Source organism: Sparus aurata, chromosome 8 (genome assembly GCF_900880675.1).
Source record: "Sparus aurata chromosome 8, fSpaAur1.1, whole genome shotgun sequence".
NCBI lineage: Eukaryota > Metazoa > Chordata > Actinopteri > Spariformes > Sparidae > Sparus > Sparus aurata.
In genome coordinates this window covers 25,502,701-25,522,767 of record NC_044194.1, presented here as the reverse complement: position 1 = coordinate 25,522,767, position 20,067 = coordinate 25,502,701, and the positions used below count along the sequence as shown (strand labels likewise).

General features: G+C 41.3%; 1 protein-coding gene across 1 annotated transcript in view; it reads right to left on the bottom strand.

Annotated features, from left to right (window-relative positions):
* The window catches only part of cdh13 (cadherin 13, H-cadherin (heart)), a 233,285-nt gene that overhangs the window by 193,363 nt on the left and 19,855 nt on the right, over positions 1-20,067 (bottom strand). Inside the window, exons 4-5 of the mRNA XM_030425730.1 lie at positions 1,714-1,719; positions 937-1,092 (exon numbers count right to left, since the gene is read on the bottom strand). Coding sequence (XP_030281590.1) covers positions 937-1,092; positions 1,714-1,719 — 162 coding nt within the window. The remainder of the gene's footprint in view (positions 1-936; positions 1,093-1,713; positions 1,720-20,067) is intronic.

The window sequence follows — 20,067 nt, the reverse complement described above, 5'->3', positions numbered from 1 at the left end:
TATTCATGGGATACAGCATTGTGACTGGGTGTGAAAGGTGGTTGTAAACAACCTGAATCCAACCGTAGCCACTGAATGCCAATGTCCCGGTCTCTCCATGCATGTAATAGTTTGCAATGACAACACAGGATGGAAAACTAAAGAAATTTGGTGAGTATATGTGTGTTTGCTCCTCGTGGCCATCCTCTCTGTTCCTCTCCTGCCTGCTCTCGTCTCACATCTGTTGGTATTTACGGAGTGAATTATTTTTGAGTTTTTACAAAAGCCAGTCAGTTTATCAACAGCTTGCATCCAGCTGAACGCCCACGCTCACGTCTGGTAACAAAAAACAGGATAAGATCAATTGACTTACTTAAAAAGTAAATTTCTCTGCCTCACTCTCTCCGTCTTTGTTCTTGTAGAAATGGTTTCGTCAGGCAGTCAACCAACAGGGCAACCAACTCAGAGAGCACCTCAAACAGGCTGTAATGTTCTTTTGACACAGAGGAAACCACCAACTTCTAGCCGATAGCATCAATTTAGCCTTGACAAAGACGAAGCCAATCCTCTCCCAAATAAAACAGCCAATATGTGTATGTCGAGTTCCGAAATCTAAGTGCCCCTTTTACAAATCAAGTGTGTTTTTTGTCCATATGCCAGTATGTTGAACATATGCTAAAATTGAAAGAGATCCATCAAAGCAAATTATGTTTGCACTTTGGATTGTCGTGAATGACTTGGCCATATTGAAAAGGAAATAAACAAAACAGGACCGGTACTACAGTTACACCGACACTGACAAGGAAACAATACATCTGTCACAGAAGCAAAGAGAGACTCAAAGCGTGCCCAGGTGGCCTGAAAGGAGAGAAAAGAACACACACAGACACAATAAGCACCAGATCTAACAAAGCCGCGCGCGCACACACACACACACGCACACACACACACACTGACCTGGTAAGAGTCAATGGCCTCCCGGTCCAGTGAGCGGCTGACTGACACATCTCCTGTGTCTATGTCAATGGTGAAGAGACCTTTGGGATCCTGGTCAGCACCTGGTCCTGTCAGTCGGAAGATATGGTTCCCCGACTTCTCATCTCTTGAAATCAGCTGCAGACACACACAAACACACACGCACGCAGACATCAAAAACTCGAACAATTGTAATCTTCTGCCCATTTAATTCAGACTCAGCCTATTTCCTCAAGCAAAGATTTACTGAATTAATGCTTCTTCTTTTTTTTTTAAGTGCAGCAGCGTACTGAAAAACACTTTTTATTAGAATTTGTTGACATATATTTGAGCAGAAGGAGCTTACTGCGCCTTGAATGGTGATGCAAATCCCTGATAGCTAGCAATTAAAAATTTATATCAGACAAGACTTTGATTTGATTTCATCAGTTGGCAAATTCAACTTGTGCAACATCATCTCCCTGAGCATTGGAACTCCTGCTGTAACCACTTGTTATTGCATGGTAGGAATTATCTTTTTAAGGAAAAGTGGAACAGTTAAATAAATTTAAAAAAAATCTGTTCTTTAATAATAAAGTTGGAATGTTCTGTAGATTAGAATTTTCCACATGATGACTTGATCTGAGGAAGATTTAGAAACAAACACTTTGAACATGGCCTCATGCGGTATTGTGCTTCTGCAAAGATAGCTGGCAAACAATCGTATTCTTTCAGACAGGAGTGCTCTGACCCTGGGACTTTCTGGATCGATATACTCACATGAGACTGTTATTTGCCAGCAGCATCCAAAGGTACCAGGTAACAGGAGCGTCCAGGTTTGTAAGAGAGACACACAGAAAACACAACATGTCAGATTATCATAGCACAACAAGAAAATAGACAGCAGCATGAGCTAAGACCTTGCTGACTTTTGCACAATCTGATTAAGGTCAGATGTGAGAGTGTGAAACATGATGAAATAATAAACCAAAATAGCCAAAAGTTAATGTGTAGACAAACTTCATAAAGTTGTGTGCTTTTGCACAGAAATCCACAGCAGACATTTTGACCCAGCTGGAAAAGTACCGGTGGAACTAACAACACTAATGACGGCTCTGATCCATTCAGTGAGTTGAGTTGAGTGCAGCCATTGTTAACGTTATTAAATATAGCTGCGCTTTTCCTGCTATGACATTTGAAAAAGTCTGCTATGAAAAGGGTGTCTTGACAAGTGAACCTGAAGTGACAGATGACTGAGTGAAATTGGTTCAGACGAAGGACCACCTAACCAATTAAAAAAAAACTTTCATGGACCATCTCCTGATTAGATGAAGGACTTGCAAAATAGCATAGCCTGCTCACTTATAACGGGACGGAAACATCAGTGTAGCATTTTTGGCTACCATACCAACGGCTGATCATTTTTTGCATTAACGATCAAATATGTCATGCAGACAGTGTGGCGAAACAGTCACAAAACATTAGGTTACATTGCTGAACTCTGACAACACAGCACATTACAGTAGTATTATTAGGAAGTATTTTGCAACATCGTTCTAAAAGTTAAGCCCTATTCGCATGGAACTAGTACGACCAGGGGACAGTGGCAGACTCAGGATGACAAGAGCAAAAACTTCTTCACTTCTGACAGTTCCCGTACAATTGCACCATATGAAACACACGCATGGGGTGGTAACTTCTATGTCACATAAGGTCCAATGGTGATAACTAGTCCCATGCGAAGCGGAAACAGTATGAGAAGATGGACACCACTTTCATGTTTGCACTGTAAATATGTCGCTGGAGACAGAAGCTGGTTAACCTAGCTTTGCAGTAAGACTGGGTAAAACAACTAAAAACTAAAACTAGTTTGGATTTGTCTAAAGGTAAAAAATAAAAACCCTGCACAACATCCCTTCCAAATCTCACAAATGAGTGATATGATATATGTTTGTCTCCACTCCACCGATCCAGTTTACACTTTTTACTGGAAGCAAAAAAAAATTTCTAGTGATCTGACAACGTTCTTGCTCAACCTCAAATTAAAGCTTAGTCTCAGGCTTCACCTTCATTATCATGCTTCCATCATTCCAAGTCCAGTGCAAGTACAGAGCCAACATCACAACAATGTGTCACTGTTTAAATACTTGCAGACCGTCTAAATGCCTTCAGCTGCTGAATCCACATAAACAGACACAGAGTCGTCACATCTGGGACATCCTTCTGCAGCTTCTGTTTGTCAAGGATCTAAACGGTCCCCCCGCACTATGTCTCATGATCAGAGGGGTGCCATGAGGTCACCTTTAATGACAGCAGCTTCCATAGGACGGCAGCTAAACTGAAGGCCTTTCTACTCCCCACTTAAAAGAGCATGGGAGATGAGACTGCAGTGCTACAAGACTAGACCAGATGAAGCTCAAGCCCTTACAGCCTCTCCAAAGCTCTCTGCCATTTATCTCTATGTCCCGCTTCATCTTTTCCCTCTGTTCCCTCTCTCCTCCCGGGCACCGCTTGTTACTTTGTCCACTCGTGCTCTAAGCATGCATATCTCATTCATTTTGCACTTCTCTGAGCTGTATCCTTCTGCGCTGACTCCCTCTGCTATTTTTTTGTTGTTCCAAAAGATGAGAGGAAGAAATGTCAAAATTGGAAGAAAAACACAAGGCAGTGATTATTTATAGATAATACCCTTACACTGAATATGTTTCCTCTCTTCTGTCCTCTGCTGCTCTTGACTTGTCTCTCTTTTTCCTTCTTTTCACTTTTCACCCAACCCAATATTCTAACTGTAGCTTTGTTCTTGGAGTTTTTGTCTTTAACAGCAGAAATATCAAGGTTACTTGTTCTTATTACAAGTTGCATTAGCAACCCACTCACCAGAATAAATCTTAGCTAAGTCCAATTCTGCAAGACTTTCCATGAAAAGTATCTGGCTTTGGTCGTCACAAACACAGCTGGAGATTGCCTGACTTCCTGTGAAAAATATCTGGTTTTGGTCACCACACACATGCATGGAAAAGCATCAAGGTCTCCTGAACAACACTCACTTCTGTCACCAGAATAAATGTCAATATGGTAAGAAGCCTATGACATACCAAACTTGAATGTATCTGTGGTTTGTAGAAACATTAACTGCTAACATTATGTACTCGTGATTTGACTGGCGCAAGAAAGTCCTAATCACACAACACAACAAGCCCATTACTGTGTGTTTTCCTCATCCTTTTATCTCCCTGAGGACATGGATGCACAAAGCTCACCTATGCACGCACGCACACACACACACACACACACACGCACACACTCTCACACACACACACACACACACACACTCACACACACACAGGTGCAATAGCTGTCACTCAGGACAGAGATATTTCTGAGCAGTAATCACAGCAGCTGCCAGCACCTGCTGAGAATGCCAAACTGGGTCGGATCAAGAAAACCAAAAAAAGCATGTGGTGCTACATTAGTTGGATTCACAGATGGCCATGCGTCAAACTTGGGAAGAGGTGTGCGTGTGTGTGTGTGTCTGTGTGTGTGTGTGGGGGGGGGATACAGGAAGAGCGTGGGATGGGAGAGAAAGAAAAGTGTGAAAGGAGGAAGTAGAGAGTGCGAGAGAGGGAGAGATAGCTGATAAAGACACAATAACTTCAGCTGAGGAGTAACTGGAGTGTCAGGAGAAGTTTAGTGTGATTAGGAGATGTCTCTGTGGGAGGAAAGGGGTTGATAATCTGCACTACGTGTACACACACACTTCCACACGCGCTGGCATAAAAACATGCACCCAGTGGTTTTGTCTCCACTGAGTCTGTCTCCCTCAGCTTGTGTGGGAGGACTGATGGGAGAATCTCACCTCTTTCTATCAGCTCTCATTATCAGCCGAGCAGACATGAAAGACTGCAGGGCACATGATACTGCAGGAAGATGACAGGAGGTGTGGCGCGGCTCGCTGAGAAAATGAGCTGGGAAACAATGGGTCGGCACGGAGTGTGTGCGTGTGTTTGTGTGCGCTGACTTGGGTTCACATACACCTCCTGCTGTCTGTGTGCCTCTCAGGTGCGAGTAGGGGGCATACACACCTGTGGTAAAGCAACACAGGTGTGAACAAATATGTACACACATCTTCTTAGAAATACAAGAACACTTCGGTGTGTGTGTGTGTGTGTGTGTGTGTGTCAAAAATAAAGCAGAAAATCAGCTGTGTGAAGCTGTGTTTGCAAAACAAAGTAGAAGTTTGTCCAAAGAAAACATCGTCACACTGAATCATTATCATGCAAATTGTGTATACACTAGGGCAGAACGATATGGACAAAATTTCATATCTCGATATTCATGCCAGATATCTCGATATCGATACGACACGATATGACTACGGGTTCAGAGTAAAAACAGAGTAGACGGCAGCTATACGGTCTCAAATCCACAGAGCGAGCCGCAACGTCCGCTCCTGCTGCCCCAGCCAGCCCCCCCACATACACACCTGCCGCCTGCAGCCATGTGAGAGGACAGAGAGCTGCTGCAGGGGAGCCGCAGACTGCGATGACTCTGAGCAGCAGGAGAATTACAATATAATATATTTCTCGCCTTTCCCCTGATGATCTGAATAAGTCGCTAAATTTGTTGCTTGTCGCTTTTTTTAGAAATAAAGTCGCTAAGAGGGTCTAAAAAGTCGCTAAACTAGCTAGAAAGTCGCCAAGTTGTGTGCGCGTCTCAGTCTCCTTCTCCCTCACTCCCGCCCTCGTATGTTTGTCATTGGTTGGCTTCAGCTGTCGATCCACAGCACACATGAAATAAGGTTTGTGGTTGGCTGGCCTTAGCGGTGCATTCAAGGGCAATCGTGAAAAGGATGTTTGTTGTGACTGCCAGAGCTGTACGTGCAGGGCGAGCGGGGTAATCTATATCGTTTATATCGTTGCTTTTTGGATATGAATATCTTGAATGTTCATATCTAGATATAGATATGATAACGATATATCGTTCAGCCCTAGTACACACACAACATACTGTAAACCACACAAATTCATGTTCTTGTGGTTTTTGTGGGAGATGAATGGGGGGGGGGACTGAGGGAGAGTATGCAGTAGCATCCCTCAGTGGTCCTTCTGTTATCCCTATCAAGGTCATACAGCCAGCTGCGAATGACAATCACTGGCCATGAAAGGACTCCTGGGACCAGGCCAGGCTCAGTGTGAATGTGGAAAGAGAGAGAGAGGAGGCACTGAAGTGATGGACTGATTGTGCCTGTGAATGTGAGTGCATTATTGTGCGTGAGACCCTGAGTGTACAAGAATGTTTGCAACTCTGTGTGTGTGTGTGTGTGTGTGTGTGTGTGTGTGTGTGTGTGTGTGTGTGTGCGCGTGTGTGCGTGCATGCGTGTGTGTGTGCGTGCTAGTGCGTGCCCATACTATTGTGCCAGGCTCGACCAGTGCTCTGCCTGATTGGGCTGCCACTTCAGCCTGCTAATGATGGGGAAGAGGCAAGGTTGAAAGGCCTGGTGAAGACACAGATGAGTAGTCCTCCATACAGGAGGATAGAAAAGCAGTGACGCTAATTAACTGGCTTTGATTGGTTAGCCAGGCCTCCGCTAATCATTAGCCATCAGCCACTGTGTCCTGACTCAATCACAACAAGCCTGAGGGGGGCAACAATCAAGAAGGACCCCTGCTGAAAATGGTTTCATTAAAGGGCAGGAGAAGATCAACAGGCACCACTATTCTGCCTTTGAACAGAAGTTTCAAGATTGCCCTCATAATGGTTTTCTTGTTCACCAATCCACAACAAAGAATAACCAAATATCATAGTCCTTTAAGGTTATGAATGTATGACCTTTATCTAAAAAAAAAAGGGCTGTGCGTGTCTGTGTTAGTTGCTCAGGCAGCTGGATGAGCAATCTTTGGGCAGTTCACACCCCAAAAAAATGTTTTTAAATGGATCTCCTCTGTTTTTTTTTAAAAAAAACTCCTCTCATCAAAATGGATTTCACATCTGCTCGATGTGTCTGGGGGTCCAGGCATTAATTTAAATTTGCATCCGACGGTTTAAACTCACCGCCAGCGAGCATCCGCCACAAACGGGCATAATTATCACGCTGGAAGACAGAGCGGGAAGAAAAAGGCAGGAACTTTCTGGTCTTCCTAAGACAATTAAGGGAATCAACTAGACTAAATGACGAGGCCCTCAGGCCGCTGTCTAATACTGTAATGTCTCGCAGAACACAGCACGCTCCCTTCTCACACAAAAGTTCAGAGGAGGAGCAACAAAAACTGCCAAAAGATAGATAAAGTGTGAGGAGAGGAATAAAAAGAAAGATGCAGAGAAATAAAGAAGGAAAAGTAACATCGAAAAAGTTGAGTGACACCACATAGAGGGCAGACAGACAGAGAAAGGAGACGGACCGACAGGCAGAGCAAATCAGGATGCGCTCTGCACCGAAACAACAGAGCGAAGGTGTCAGACACGTCTATTCTCCTTACTATATTAGCTGAGGCTGCAGCCAAACCCGGCCCTCATTCCTCCCACCAACAGTGCTTTATTGGAGCTGTCATGTCAAGTCAGACACGTTGAGTTGATTTGTGAGCTGGACCCTGACATAAAGAAGGACAAACACAAGTTGAATAACTGACGGGTCCAGGGCAGCATGAAAAGTTAAGATTGCTAACTGTTTGGTATTTCAACTTGATAATAATTACTATTTATTTAAATCTGACGTGAAATCCGACATCAGGACATATAAGCATGGCTTGTTTTGGAATGACAAACTTTGTCTCAATCACTATGAAGCAAGCTGCAACTTGCAATTTGGACCGAGCTCTTGACAGCTACAGCTTACAGTATGCTTGATTTGACTTAGGTTATCCCCATTTAACTTATTTATTCTAACTATAAAGTATATTTAAGCATATACTGTACTTTTCAGTCAGAGTCCGGCTTGTGCTGTTCATCTGCACCCAGTCTAAACAAAGCATGTCAACAAGCACAAACATATTCATCACATAAAGAGAGGCTGGCACCTGTCTGTCAGACCACCGGTCTTTGGTCATCACCTGTGATTGGCCTGCCACAACATTTAATAGAATTCCCCGTTTTCTTGACATTAGGAGAATTGCAATTGAAGCCTCTGTGAGATGAAGGAAAATTGTTCAAAATTGGAGCCAGCTGATAGCTTGTCATCGGACAATCAAACAGGTGCCTGAGACCACCAACACTATGACAAAACAACAACAAGAGGAAAAAAAAAACATAGTCCTAATCTTTCCACACACATGACTGGTCCAGCCAGTTTGTAAAGTCTTTTCTTTTTTCAAATGCAACACTTGCACAACTCAGGGTACATAGCTAAACCCATACCCCTTATTGACCAATGTTGGTTCTGGACTGGTGCTAGTGTTGTTCAGATTTCATTGCCTTTAGCTGTTATATGTATTTTTATGTATGTTTATTGTCTGTTAGGGCAGCTACTACTATGCACTACGCACTTTGAGTCCATGACAAATTTCCCCTAGGGGACAATAAAGTATATTCTATTCTATACTATTCTATTCTATTCTATTCTATTCAAACTGTGGACTGGAACTGGTATGCTTTTCTACATCATTCAGTCACTGTATGTGTCTTCAATTTCCAATGGCAATGGCATACTACATCAACCCGTTGTAAGTGTTGTTCCATGCCTACACAGGTTTCCAAACATGACTGTTCGGACCATCGTTGCTTCGATTTGGCGTCCACAGTGGAAATATTTTGTGTGTTTGCTCTCGGATAAGTCACAACACTCAACACTAGGCTCTGGTTTCCAAAAATGCTTGTCATGGGCAGTTTTCATTGGTCCTCTGTCATGATAACCTGGCACCTGGCCCCTGACACAAATGGGTCTGGGACCAGTTTTCCTGGCCAAGAGCGAACCAGCACCTGAACTACTAGGGGTGGGGAAAATAATCAATTCTTAGATGAATCGCGATGCGGACGCGGATGATTCTGAATCGATTCACAAAGGTCATAAAATCGATTTTCTACATGTTAATTGACAACGTAATGTTGACGGAACGCAAGAGGCGGAATTCAGAAGTGTGGAAGTGCAGCGCCTGGACAGTTGACGGCATGCACACAACAAAAAAACATGGGATGTGTCGTGAATGTTTGTACTCACAAACAACTCATGGGTGGAACGTCTGAGGCATTTGTTCACGCCGAGCGGCTTGAGAGCAGCGTGGCTGATAGCTGTTAGCTGTTGGCTGTTAGCTGTGGCGTTGAGTGCACTGCATCCAGGTTAACTTGCGACACCTGTAACTAACTATTATTTCTGTCATTCCACCTTGCGTTCAAATGGTCACTTAAAACCATCGTTCCCAGCCGCATACATCGTTATTAAGCTGAATCCAAGTCGATGTGAAAACTGTACACTGTCAAACAGCCTGCACAGTATGTTGAAATCCAGCCCGAACTCAGCGTGAGGTCAGTCAGCTGTGGCAAAGTGTGAGACGTCCAGATCAACCTGTGATACAAACACCTGTATCGACTGTTGACCAGCTGCAGCTGTATTAATGTACATGTACATGTATGCTGCTACAGGAACACTTTTCTTTTCCTTTTGGTTCTTTGCAAAGCTGGATGTTTGCTAGCAAATGTAACCTTCCAGTTGACTTGCCACATTTCTTTCATTTGTTTTATTAATTAAATATACTGGAAGTAAATTAAGTATGGATCATTACAAATACTTTGCTTTGAAAGTACCAAGTAGTCACACAATGAGAAAAAAGTAGGAAGTGATTAGCAAACTCAGATTTTATTTATTTATTTTTTTTAAATCGTGCATGGAAATGAAAATGAAAAACTTGCTGCATCGAGATGCCTCGAGTATCGATTTAGAATCAAATCGTTGACCTCTAAATTGGAATCGAATCGAATCGTAAGGTGCCGAGAGATTCCCACCCCTATGAACTACCCTGGTCAAATGGCATAACAATGATTACAGCAGGTAACCACATGCTCATACAAGCAAGCAGTGCTGGGCAGTATGGGTATTTTCTTTGAAAATTAGTACACTGGACAGTAAAGAAACATCTGTGAAATTATTAATGAGTTAATAATGAGCTGATCAGTTATTTCCATAATTTTGAGGGGGATGCCAAAAGAAAGCCAGAGGAAGTTTCTAATGCGCCTGCTCTCATCCAGCTTGGCCAGTGTGCTAGAAAAAGGCACATGGGCCTAAAAAGTCTTGATGAAGCTTAAAAAAGGGCTTTCTTTGTGAGAAACGTTCGCTGGAATGAAGGCAGGGCCATCAACTTCTCTCAGTACATCCGTCTTACAGACTATCAGGAAAATGTGCAATCATAACGCATGCTTTGTCAGATTGATTTTATAGAACCACTGACTGGCACAGAGCTGAAGAGGCAAAATAATTTTGACTCCTGAGCCTGACTCACACTTAATCCTAGAAATGAGCAAAAAGGTTTCAGGAATAAACATTTAAGCTACTTGAGCTATGATTGATTTATCTTCCCGAATACTCGAGCAGCCGACAAAAAAATGTCCTATCAGTACTGACTGAAGCGGCGTGTACTTAGAGAAACATTAAAGCATATCAGTTTCATTGCATGCTCCAGCTGCTGTGTGACTTGTGAGCTGTTTATGGGCCCCTTGGGAAGGGCAGGGGAGAGACCTCTGTATCAAAACAATTCCACAGCTAGCAGGAGGTGTGACATAAACAACAAGGTTCTTACCCTTCCCCTGTGATTCCCGCTGACAGCCAACCCACCACTGCAGCACACACGTACGCATGCATGCACACACACACACGCACGCACGCACGCACGCACGCACTCTCACACATGTCAAATCATGGCCCTCGCAATCTCACCTCTCCCCTGCTGTTTATCTCTAGCAGAGAAGGAGGGAGCATGAAAAATGGATGGCTGCCATATGGAAGTGGTAGGTTGCGTAAGAAGAGGGAAGCTATTGGTGTGGAAAATCAATTCCGCCAAGTTGCCGACATATAGCTTCTATTGGGTAAAATAGCCCACATTAGCCTGTCTTGTCATGCAAAGCCGACTGTGGAGGTAGGGGGGAAGGATGGAGGGATAAAGGGATGAGAGGAGGATGGATGGAATTTGCGGCAGAGAAGTGGGGGGACGTGGAATTGGGGAAAATAGGACTGTTACGTGAGAGACAGAAAGTAATTCACGTCATGTATGCGGTATGCATCCAATTCCTCACTTGAATGTGTAAAAGTGCTGCCATGGCTATAGTTGTTAGCTTGACACTTCAGCTGAACCCACAGCAGCTCCATAGTAGAGATAATTTGTGTCCCCTACAGACCAAACTTATTTGCTGACTCATCTCTGTTATCTCCCTGCCATTCACCAGGGGAGGAATTTGCTCAGTTCCCCATGGACTATGGGTGTCCCCTAAAAAAAATGTCCCCTAAAGGTTCAACATATACGCACTCACAGAGTCCACTGGCCTTTGAGTTTCTTCACAGGGATCGTATTGAGTACAACGCTGGTGTGAGCCGGAGGCCTGGGCTCTGTGCTTTGTTAGTGCTCTCCAGGGTACAATTATCTATTATGTGCAGGGCTCAGTATGGGATATCTTTTTATGTTAGCCTCGGTGGGCATTGAGAGATGTGGTTGATCTCTTAGTGCCCAGTCTTATCTAGAACAAAGCTGCTCGACATGTTGAGATATATATCGGAGCTCCCTATCACAAGGGGAGATATGTAGAGCCTTGCAAAGGGTACAAAATGTGACCATTTGTTCTAAGGTGAAATGATTAACCTGATGCACAGACTTCTAATGCAGTTGTTTCTGAGAGGAAATTAACTCAAGAGCTATTGGAGGGGTTCCATGCATTATGTAATGACACACAATTCATAAATAACAAAAATGTGCTCATAATCTTTGGCCTGTTCCAGAGGGGTCAAGTAAAATCCTTTACCAGTGACAAAACAATGAATAAATCCTTGCAATAAAGGAGCATGCTTTGGAGAATATGTCATGCAGAAAACAGCCCTGTTATAGAAATGATAATATGGCCCAATGATATCTGAAAACAAACAGAACTGACATACTTCTTGTAGAAATGGAGGCTGTACTGTCACAGCCTTCAATGTCCACCAGTCCAAATGAAGCAGAGCTGGTAAAACGTCAGAGTAGTGAAGAATGAAACTGACTGATAGATTGATGATATAGACTGTTACAATTATATTTTCAATTGCAAAACAGCGTAAACTGAGAGTATGAAGCCTGTCTTTATAGGTAAGGTTTACTTTTGTTCTCTACCAAAGCTGTCTTTATGAACTTTATCTAACAAACTGAAAGAGTGAAAATGAAAGCTTTCAATTTAGCCTGCCCACTTAATTCAGTTCAGTTGTTTATTGCATTGATGTAAGAGATCATTTTTCAGTATCATTTAGTGGGGTTTGTTGCTCTAATTGAAGACCATAGCTGAAGAGCTGACAAGGGAACAGGGGAAAAGAGACATGCAGGAAAGCACCACAGGTTGCCACTGCTGTGAGGACACATTACCTGGGTGCACACTGTACCTACTGGGACGCCTCAATATATCAGATATATAAAGATATGTATGCACAAAAAACACATAAGTTGTTGACTATCTGATGAGAATGTGCATACAGCACCTCGCACAAAGCACGTACACATATTTTTCTAGAGGCAGCTGCAGGTGAAATGAAGTGGATGGAATACCAGGTGAGAGATGCAGCTTTATATCACTTTCACTGACTGGTTTTATTTTGCAATCTGCACAGCGTTCAGTAAAATGACACTCTGAGGCGTATTTATAAACGGAATTTTTTATCATTTATGAGTAATTCATTTTATCCCTTTTATTACATTGGAGCCATATTTCCCTGTTAATGATTTTTTATCCAGATCTGTGTGCATAAGTACGTGTCACACATTTCTATTTCAGCTCTATAGATTAATCATTGATCATTCCTCATCTAATAATGATTACGGAGATATCACAGTGATGATCGTTTACAGATACATGTGCTCACGCAGCGCTACAAATAGTCACAGCCATACGTAACTCTCACGTGTAATGACAGCTGCCCAGGTGCTGTTGAAGCTGTTCACAAGCATCAACATACAAAAAGATGTTTAAGGGTACTCTTACATCCATTTATGGATAATTGTTGGAGTGGAAATGAAGCTTGTGCACATGCACCCATTTCTACAATGACTAGGATTTCTAAAACAGAATCAGGCGCACACACAGATTTCTAAATCTGACGAAAAGAATGCATATGCAAAGTTTTTGTCCTCAATATGCACAGAGTTGTATGCATGTGGCCCTTGATCTTTATACAAATAATGTGTTGTATTTATCAGACTTTTATTTCAAAAAAGGTGCCCAGACACAACAATAAATATTAGGAGACTAAAAAAATGACAAATGATTGGACCAAAAAGGTTAAACACAAGGTCACCTTGCATGTACAAAAAAATGATAATGATTTGCCTCGCTTTAGCACATTAAATTCTCAAAGTTCAGGAAGACTGTTCTTTCATATGCTTAGGCCTTTAGTTTATTTCTCATAACATCTCTCTCTTTCTGCCTTTATTTCATTCTTGTTGCCGTCATCAACCACCACCACCATATACCACCCTTGATCACAAAATCTACCCATAAAGTAAAAGCACCAAAGACCTTCTGTCAAGACTCAATTACCACATCATCCGCTGCAATAAACATCCTTCTACTTCATTCACCCGTCACTCCCGACTGAAATGTCACCTGCACTTTCTGTGATAAATAAAAGTGTTCTGTTATTTCACAACCTCAAATATTAATCAAACATTGCTATGTGACTGACAAATTTTATCATATATCACCTCCAAGAAAATATGAAACATTAATAATGTAACTATTATAATAATTAACATGTTATACAACGTCTCAAAGCAAATGTATTTTTGTATGTGTGCAACACGGGCAACACAAGAACCAAATCATGTAAAAAACTCACACATCTACTTAACTTTACTTAGATCACTTAATGTAGCTTAAGTCTGACCAGGGCCTCATTTATCAATAATGTTTGCTCATAGATGTAACAAGCCTTCTTATAAAAGATGTGCGTCATCTTATGAGAGTTTATTTTACGTGCATTTTTGAAAGATTTGTTTTCGCAGCCACTGTTAACTTTCTGGGTAATAGTGATGGTAGAGTAGCTAAAAGAAATGAAAAGGCATGACATTAGTGGTCCAGAAAACAACAACAACAATAATAATAATAATAATAATAATAATATTAACAATAATAACTAACCAGAGATTTACAAATGTTACTTGTTTTTACATGCTCTCAAAACAATGGAGTTGAGTTAATGGCATCAGTACAGCTCATGACAAAAACAACACATTGCTCTATTTGTAGACTTCAGCTAAGCATTAGATATTGGATCATACTTGCTTCCTCACACATTTACTCTCAGTTTATCTTGATGACTCAGCTGTTTCAATATACTTTAAATGTTCCTCACTGAGCAGCCGACTTCCCGAGAATAAAGAAATCCTCAGGAGTCTGCTCTGGGAACAAGTCTTAAACACCAGTTATATTTGCTAATTTATAAAGTGTTCTAAATGAACATTTATGTGAAACCTTGTATGAAAATCATACGTTGCATAATCCAGTCATCCAGCAGATGCTCAGGTCCAACAACAAGCTCTAATTGATCTTAAAAATATTATAAAATGAAAATATGTCTGCTGTTTTCAGTGTAACACTGAAAACAGCAGACTTGTTTTCATTTAAGAATGCTTTAATTTAATAATTAATCTGGTCACTTCCAGATTAAAGAGGTGTCCTCCAACAGAACATCTAAACTTAACTGAAGGAGACAGACCTTAAGCATGCAACAGTTATTTCAGCTGCATTTGACATTATAATATTTAAAAGGGAAAGGATATAATTTTCACTTCAGTGATGAAATAGTTTAGATCACAGGGCTCTTAGCTTTAATACAGGTGGCAGTTAAGGAACTCATCACTGTGACTTAAACAGGAGAAAAGGCACTGCTTCACTTGGCTTTAAGATTGGCTTGTTTTGCAGGTTTCTCAGAACTGAGCCTAGTGAAAGCTCCACTCGGGTGGAAAAATACTGCCGCAGGATCTGAAATTGGATCACTTAATTTCATAGGTTTATTGTGAAGGAGTAATTGAATCCTTTCTTCTCCCTAGTTCATTGCAAGAAAAAAATATATAAAAATGTATAATACTGAGGGAGAAATAAATTACATAATATTAAATGTTGAATCCAGGTGACACTAAGGTCTTCATTGCTGTATCCTGAATACAAACAAAAGCCATAACAGATACAAAATACAAACCAAGACACAAGTCTCAGTTGATAGAAAAAGACAATTTCTTGTCCTTTTATTAAAGCTCCTGTTAGTGAGATAGTAATAATGACACTTTGGGATTGTAGGGCAGGTCAGCTGTCATCCAAAACCAGCAGTATTTGAAGACTTGGGGAAACCTTAACCATCAGTATTTGACAAGATGGAAATGAGACTCAAAAATCAACTATCATACCAACAGGAGCTTTAAGTGGCAATTCATGGACGCGTAAGTCCCCCATAAAGCAAGGGCTTCTCTTTTTAGTGAGCAAAACCATTAGAGCATTGCCACTAATTACATCCACATTAAAAACACTATCTGCTTTGATTTAGCGTTGGACAGAAATGAATCTCTTGAGTCTGTAATCAAAATATTATTCAGCTATAATCTCAGTGAAGTGAGAATGTGGTATTCACATCAGAATTTGTTTATGGAAGGAAATCAAATTATTTATTGAAAAAAAATATCATTCCTCATATTGATCATCATCATCATCATCATCATCATCATCACCACCACCACCACCACCACCACCATCAGTCAACTACAACAGCCACTCATTTCAGATGACATCCGTCTGAGACAGTGAGTCACTGTCAGATTAAGATAAAGGCCCAATCCCTCCTAATACACTCCTTGCCGCCACCGATTAGTCCTCCGCCTACATTTTGCATGTTCATGCCTTGGGACTGGGTGTCCAGATTCTTGTAGGGTTGTGTTAAAGTTGTTGTTTCGGGGCTGTCTTCATCAAAAGTGTCGGTGTATAGTTTGATGATGAAAGATTCTGCGGAGGCAAGGCTGGGTGATAGAGCAATCTTTATTGAAAAAGATCTCATAGTGCAGCAGATTAGTAAGAAAATCGTTCACTTTGGTATACAAGCATGAAATTTGGCACAGATACTCTCTAAGGGCCACTATTTTGGAAAAAGGTGTTGGCCACTCAAAAATTCAATATGGTGGCCATTTTTCAAGATGGCCGCCATTGTTATTCAATGCTTATTATATCAATTATTCAAACAGTGATCCAAGCATTAAATTTGATACAAATACTCTCTAAAGGACATGTTAATGGAAAAAGATGCTTGTCCCTCAAAAATTCAAGATGGGCACCATTTTTAAAGATGGCCACCGTTCCTGTCGAATATCAATTATTTTAATTGTTCAAATCGTGATGCAAGCATAGGCAGAAATACTCTTCAGGGAACATGTTGCTTGCTTATGCTTGTTATATCAATTATTCAAACAGTGATCCAAGCATAAAATTTGATACAAATACTCTCTAAAGGTCATGTTAATGGAAAAAGATGCCTGTCCCGCAAAAATTCAAGATGGGCGCCGTTTTTAAAGATGGCCACCGTTCCTGTTGAATATTAATTATTTCAATTGTTCAAATGGTGATGCAAGCATAGGCAGAAATACTCTTCAGGGAACATGTTGCTTGCTTATGCTTATTATATCAATTATTCAAACAGTGATTCAAGCATAACATTTGATACAAATACTCTCTTAAGGACATGTTAATGGAAAAAGATGCTTGTCCCTCAAAAATTCAGGATGGTGACCATTTTCAAGATGGCCACCATTTCTGTCAAATAGTCATAATGTCTGCTTTGTCTGCCTCCTCTTCTTTGACCTGTCTGGCTTAGTTAAACTTGCCAGGGATATAAAATCCCTGCCGGCATAGCTCTCAGGTTCATTGGAGTACACAAGCCTCTCCACCATGGCAAGGTACAGTCCACAGAGAGGAAGGGCCACTGTTAGAAAAAGGAAGTGGCCAGTAAAAATTCAGGATGGAAACCATTTCTCAAGATGGCTGCCATTCCTGTCCTAAGTTCATTGCCACTGTTTCCAAATAGTGATACAGAAAATATTCCACAAATATTATGTTAAGGCCACTTTTTGGAAAAATTGCATGGCCAATAAAAAATTCAAGATGGAGACCTTTTCCAAGATGGCCGTCATTTCGGTAGTATGTACACTGATGCACACATGCATGTTAGCAAAAATACTCAAACGGCCACAATTTGAGAAAAAGGCAATCGCAAAAATTCAACATTCATTTTTCAAGGTGGGTGTTGCTTTAATAGTGTACTCTGTTGGGACTGAGTTAAAAGGAAGGATTGAAAAAAAAAACATAAGTTCTTTTCACATTTTTACCAGCTCAAAGGACTTGTGGTTAGAGTGTCCAACCTGAGATTGAGAGGTTGTGCCCTGCCGAGTCATAATAAAGACTGTTAAAAATGGTAGCCAATGCCTCCCTGCTTGGCAGTCAGCAAGTGTTGTATTGGGGGCAACATATCCAGGAAGGTGTACATATAGGGGAGACTGGAGACAGTTGCAACACTTTTTACATTACTCTCAGTTACTCAGAGACTATTTGGACTAGGCTCACCAAATCTTTACATATTAAACTAGGGCTGCACGATTCTGGAAAAAATGTGAATCACGATTTTTTTGCTTAGAATTGAGATCACGATTCTCTGGCACGATTTTTTTCACAAAATGTTTATTGCACTGATGAACTTGAACAAAACAAAAAAAAAACATTGTAGTATGGCAGAGGCATACTACTATGCCTCTGCCAAAGCAAAGTTTTTTTTGTTTTGTTAGTTCTATCATTGGATGAGAAATGATTTTTACAAAAGTAAAAAAAAAAAAAAATTTGTCTCCAAGATGAGAGGACATCCTCTAATACCTCATGTTGTACAGTGTTTATTGGAGCCGTAGCTTTGGCTAGGTGATATGTGATAGCTGCTGTGATCCGCTTTCTAAAACGGAGGCATATTCTTCCTTTTCCAAAAGCCGCCACAGAGGTAGGCGTAAACATGTGACATGACGTGAAGCTCGAAGTTGGCCTGTGAACAGTTGACAACGAATTTGTCTTCAAAATAAGAGCTTTGCATTGCACTCCATTGGAGTTTAGAACTGGGTTCTTAGCGGGGGGCTTTTAATTTGAAAGTAGCGACCATTCCTAGCTTGTCGCTACAACAACAAGCTAGCAGTCTAGGCGGAAATAAGTGTACCGTCCGAGGCAGCAAATCGGCGGACCAAAACAGACCCCCAATTTGCCGCCCTCTGTCTAAAACCGCGGACCTAGCCGTCAATAGGACGGGCAGATTGGCGGCTTGCTGCCCCGTCTAAAAACGGCTTCTCACACTCCTTCCAAACACTCAACTGCAGGCGGGCCTCCTCCACTGAATCACGTGTTGTAAAGACGCTTTACCACAGGTTGAGGGCGGAGGCAGCGGCCGTGCTGCGTTTGGGGGCGCTTCAAAAAATCCGGGAGGACAGAATCACTGTGTGTAGAAACGAGATCACGTGTATGTGTGAATCGAGATCGCGATTTTTTAACGATTTTTTGTGCAGCCCTATATTAAACCTACATCTGTCTGCTAAAGGCCCATACCATTTAAAGATGGCTACATATAACATATCAATCACAATATTTATTTCAATAGAGGAATTCCGATGTTGCAACTGACCCCAAACCTGGGGACAGTTGCAACACGGATCAGGGACGGTTGCAACATATCGAAAAAACATTAAATTTCACACATTATCTTCTGCTTTTTGTCTAAATAAGCACAGTACACAATATTAAGGTATTTAATAAGTTTTGTTTTGTGTAAAACACAGGCCTACCTTGAGTCAATGTGCAGATGTTACCGAAGCTATAAAAACTCAATATTTCATTTTGAGACAAAAAGAATGGAATAATTTGCAACACAAAAAACCTTTATCAAACATATGAACAAACAGTGAACTGTTTTAGTGAACAAAATTCTCATTATTCTAAAGCTCCAGTGAATATAAACTTTGACTTTAAGTTTTATTAAAGGCACAAAAATGTTTAAAAAATAAGAGAGCAACACTCAGCTCCCCCCAACAAATATGCTGCCTTGTGAACAATTCCACCAGCTCCTTTTTTTTTGGTCTTTACACTTTTCTTTGTGGTTTGCTTTTCTTCTATTCTTTTTTTTGCCTTCCTCTGTACAGATTAATTATTTTGTTTATCATTAGCATTAGTTTCTCATTATGATTGCCTGTTCTGTTCATCATGAGCAATTGTGCCTATTTTGAACTAGAAATCTTCAAAAATACGGTTGTGTGGTCTGTTTTGATATGACTAGCCTAATTATCATGGGGACAGTTGCAACAGTTGCAACTGTCCCCATGGTATCAGTCATGACAAAACACCATGTGCTAGCTAGCCACATTGACACTGACACATGTAAACCATGTCATTTAATAGTCAACAAAACAGTGATTCAAACTAGGTAGGTTTGGATTAATTCATACAAAAGATCAGGACAGTATGAAAAAAATACAGCTCATGAAAAAAGCTACTTTCATACCTCCAAAACAACTTTGTCTTGATAGAAGCAGGACCAGATGCTCAATATGGCCCCTTTCTTCTTGGTGGGCAGAGGGTCTAACTGAGCATGTGCAGTGTGAGTGTTATCACTCTAGCATGTTTCTGATTGGAGAAATAAGGCTTGTTGCAACCGTCCCTTGTTGCAACTGTCCCCAGTCTCCCCTACATCAAGGTCCAGAATCGGGAAATTGGCTCTCGGCCCACTGCAAGGCTACTTACTTTTTTATTCACATTTGCAATTGCAAGTGAAACCAATCTAAAACATTTGCATCTTCCACGGCACTGATTTGCAGCCACACGTGGCCAGTTGTTTACAACATTGTGCAATTGGTGCATTTGCTGTCCAGAAGACCCCCCATTGTTCACCAAGCTTTTTCCATCCCCAGTCAGCAGGAC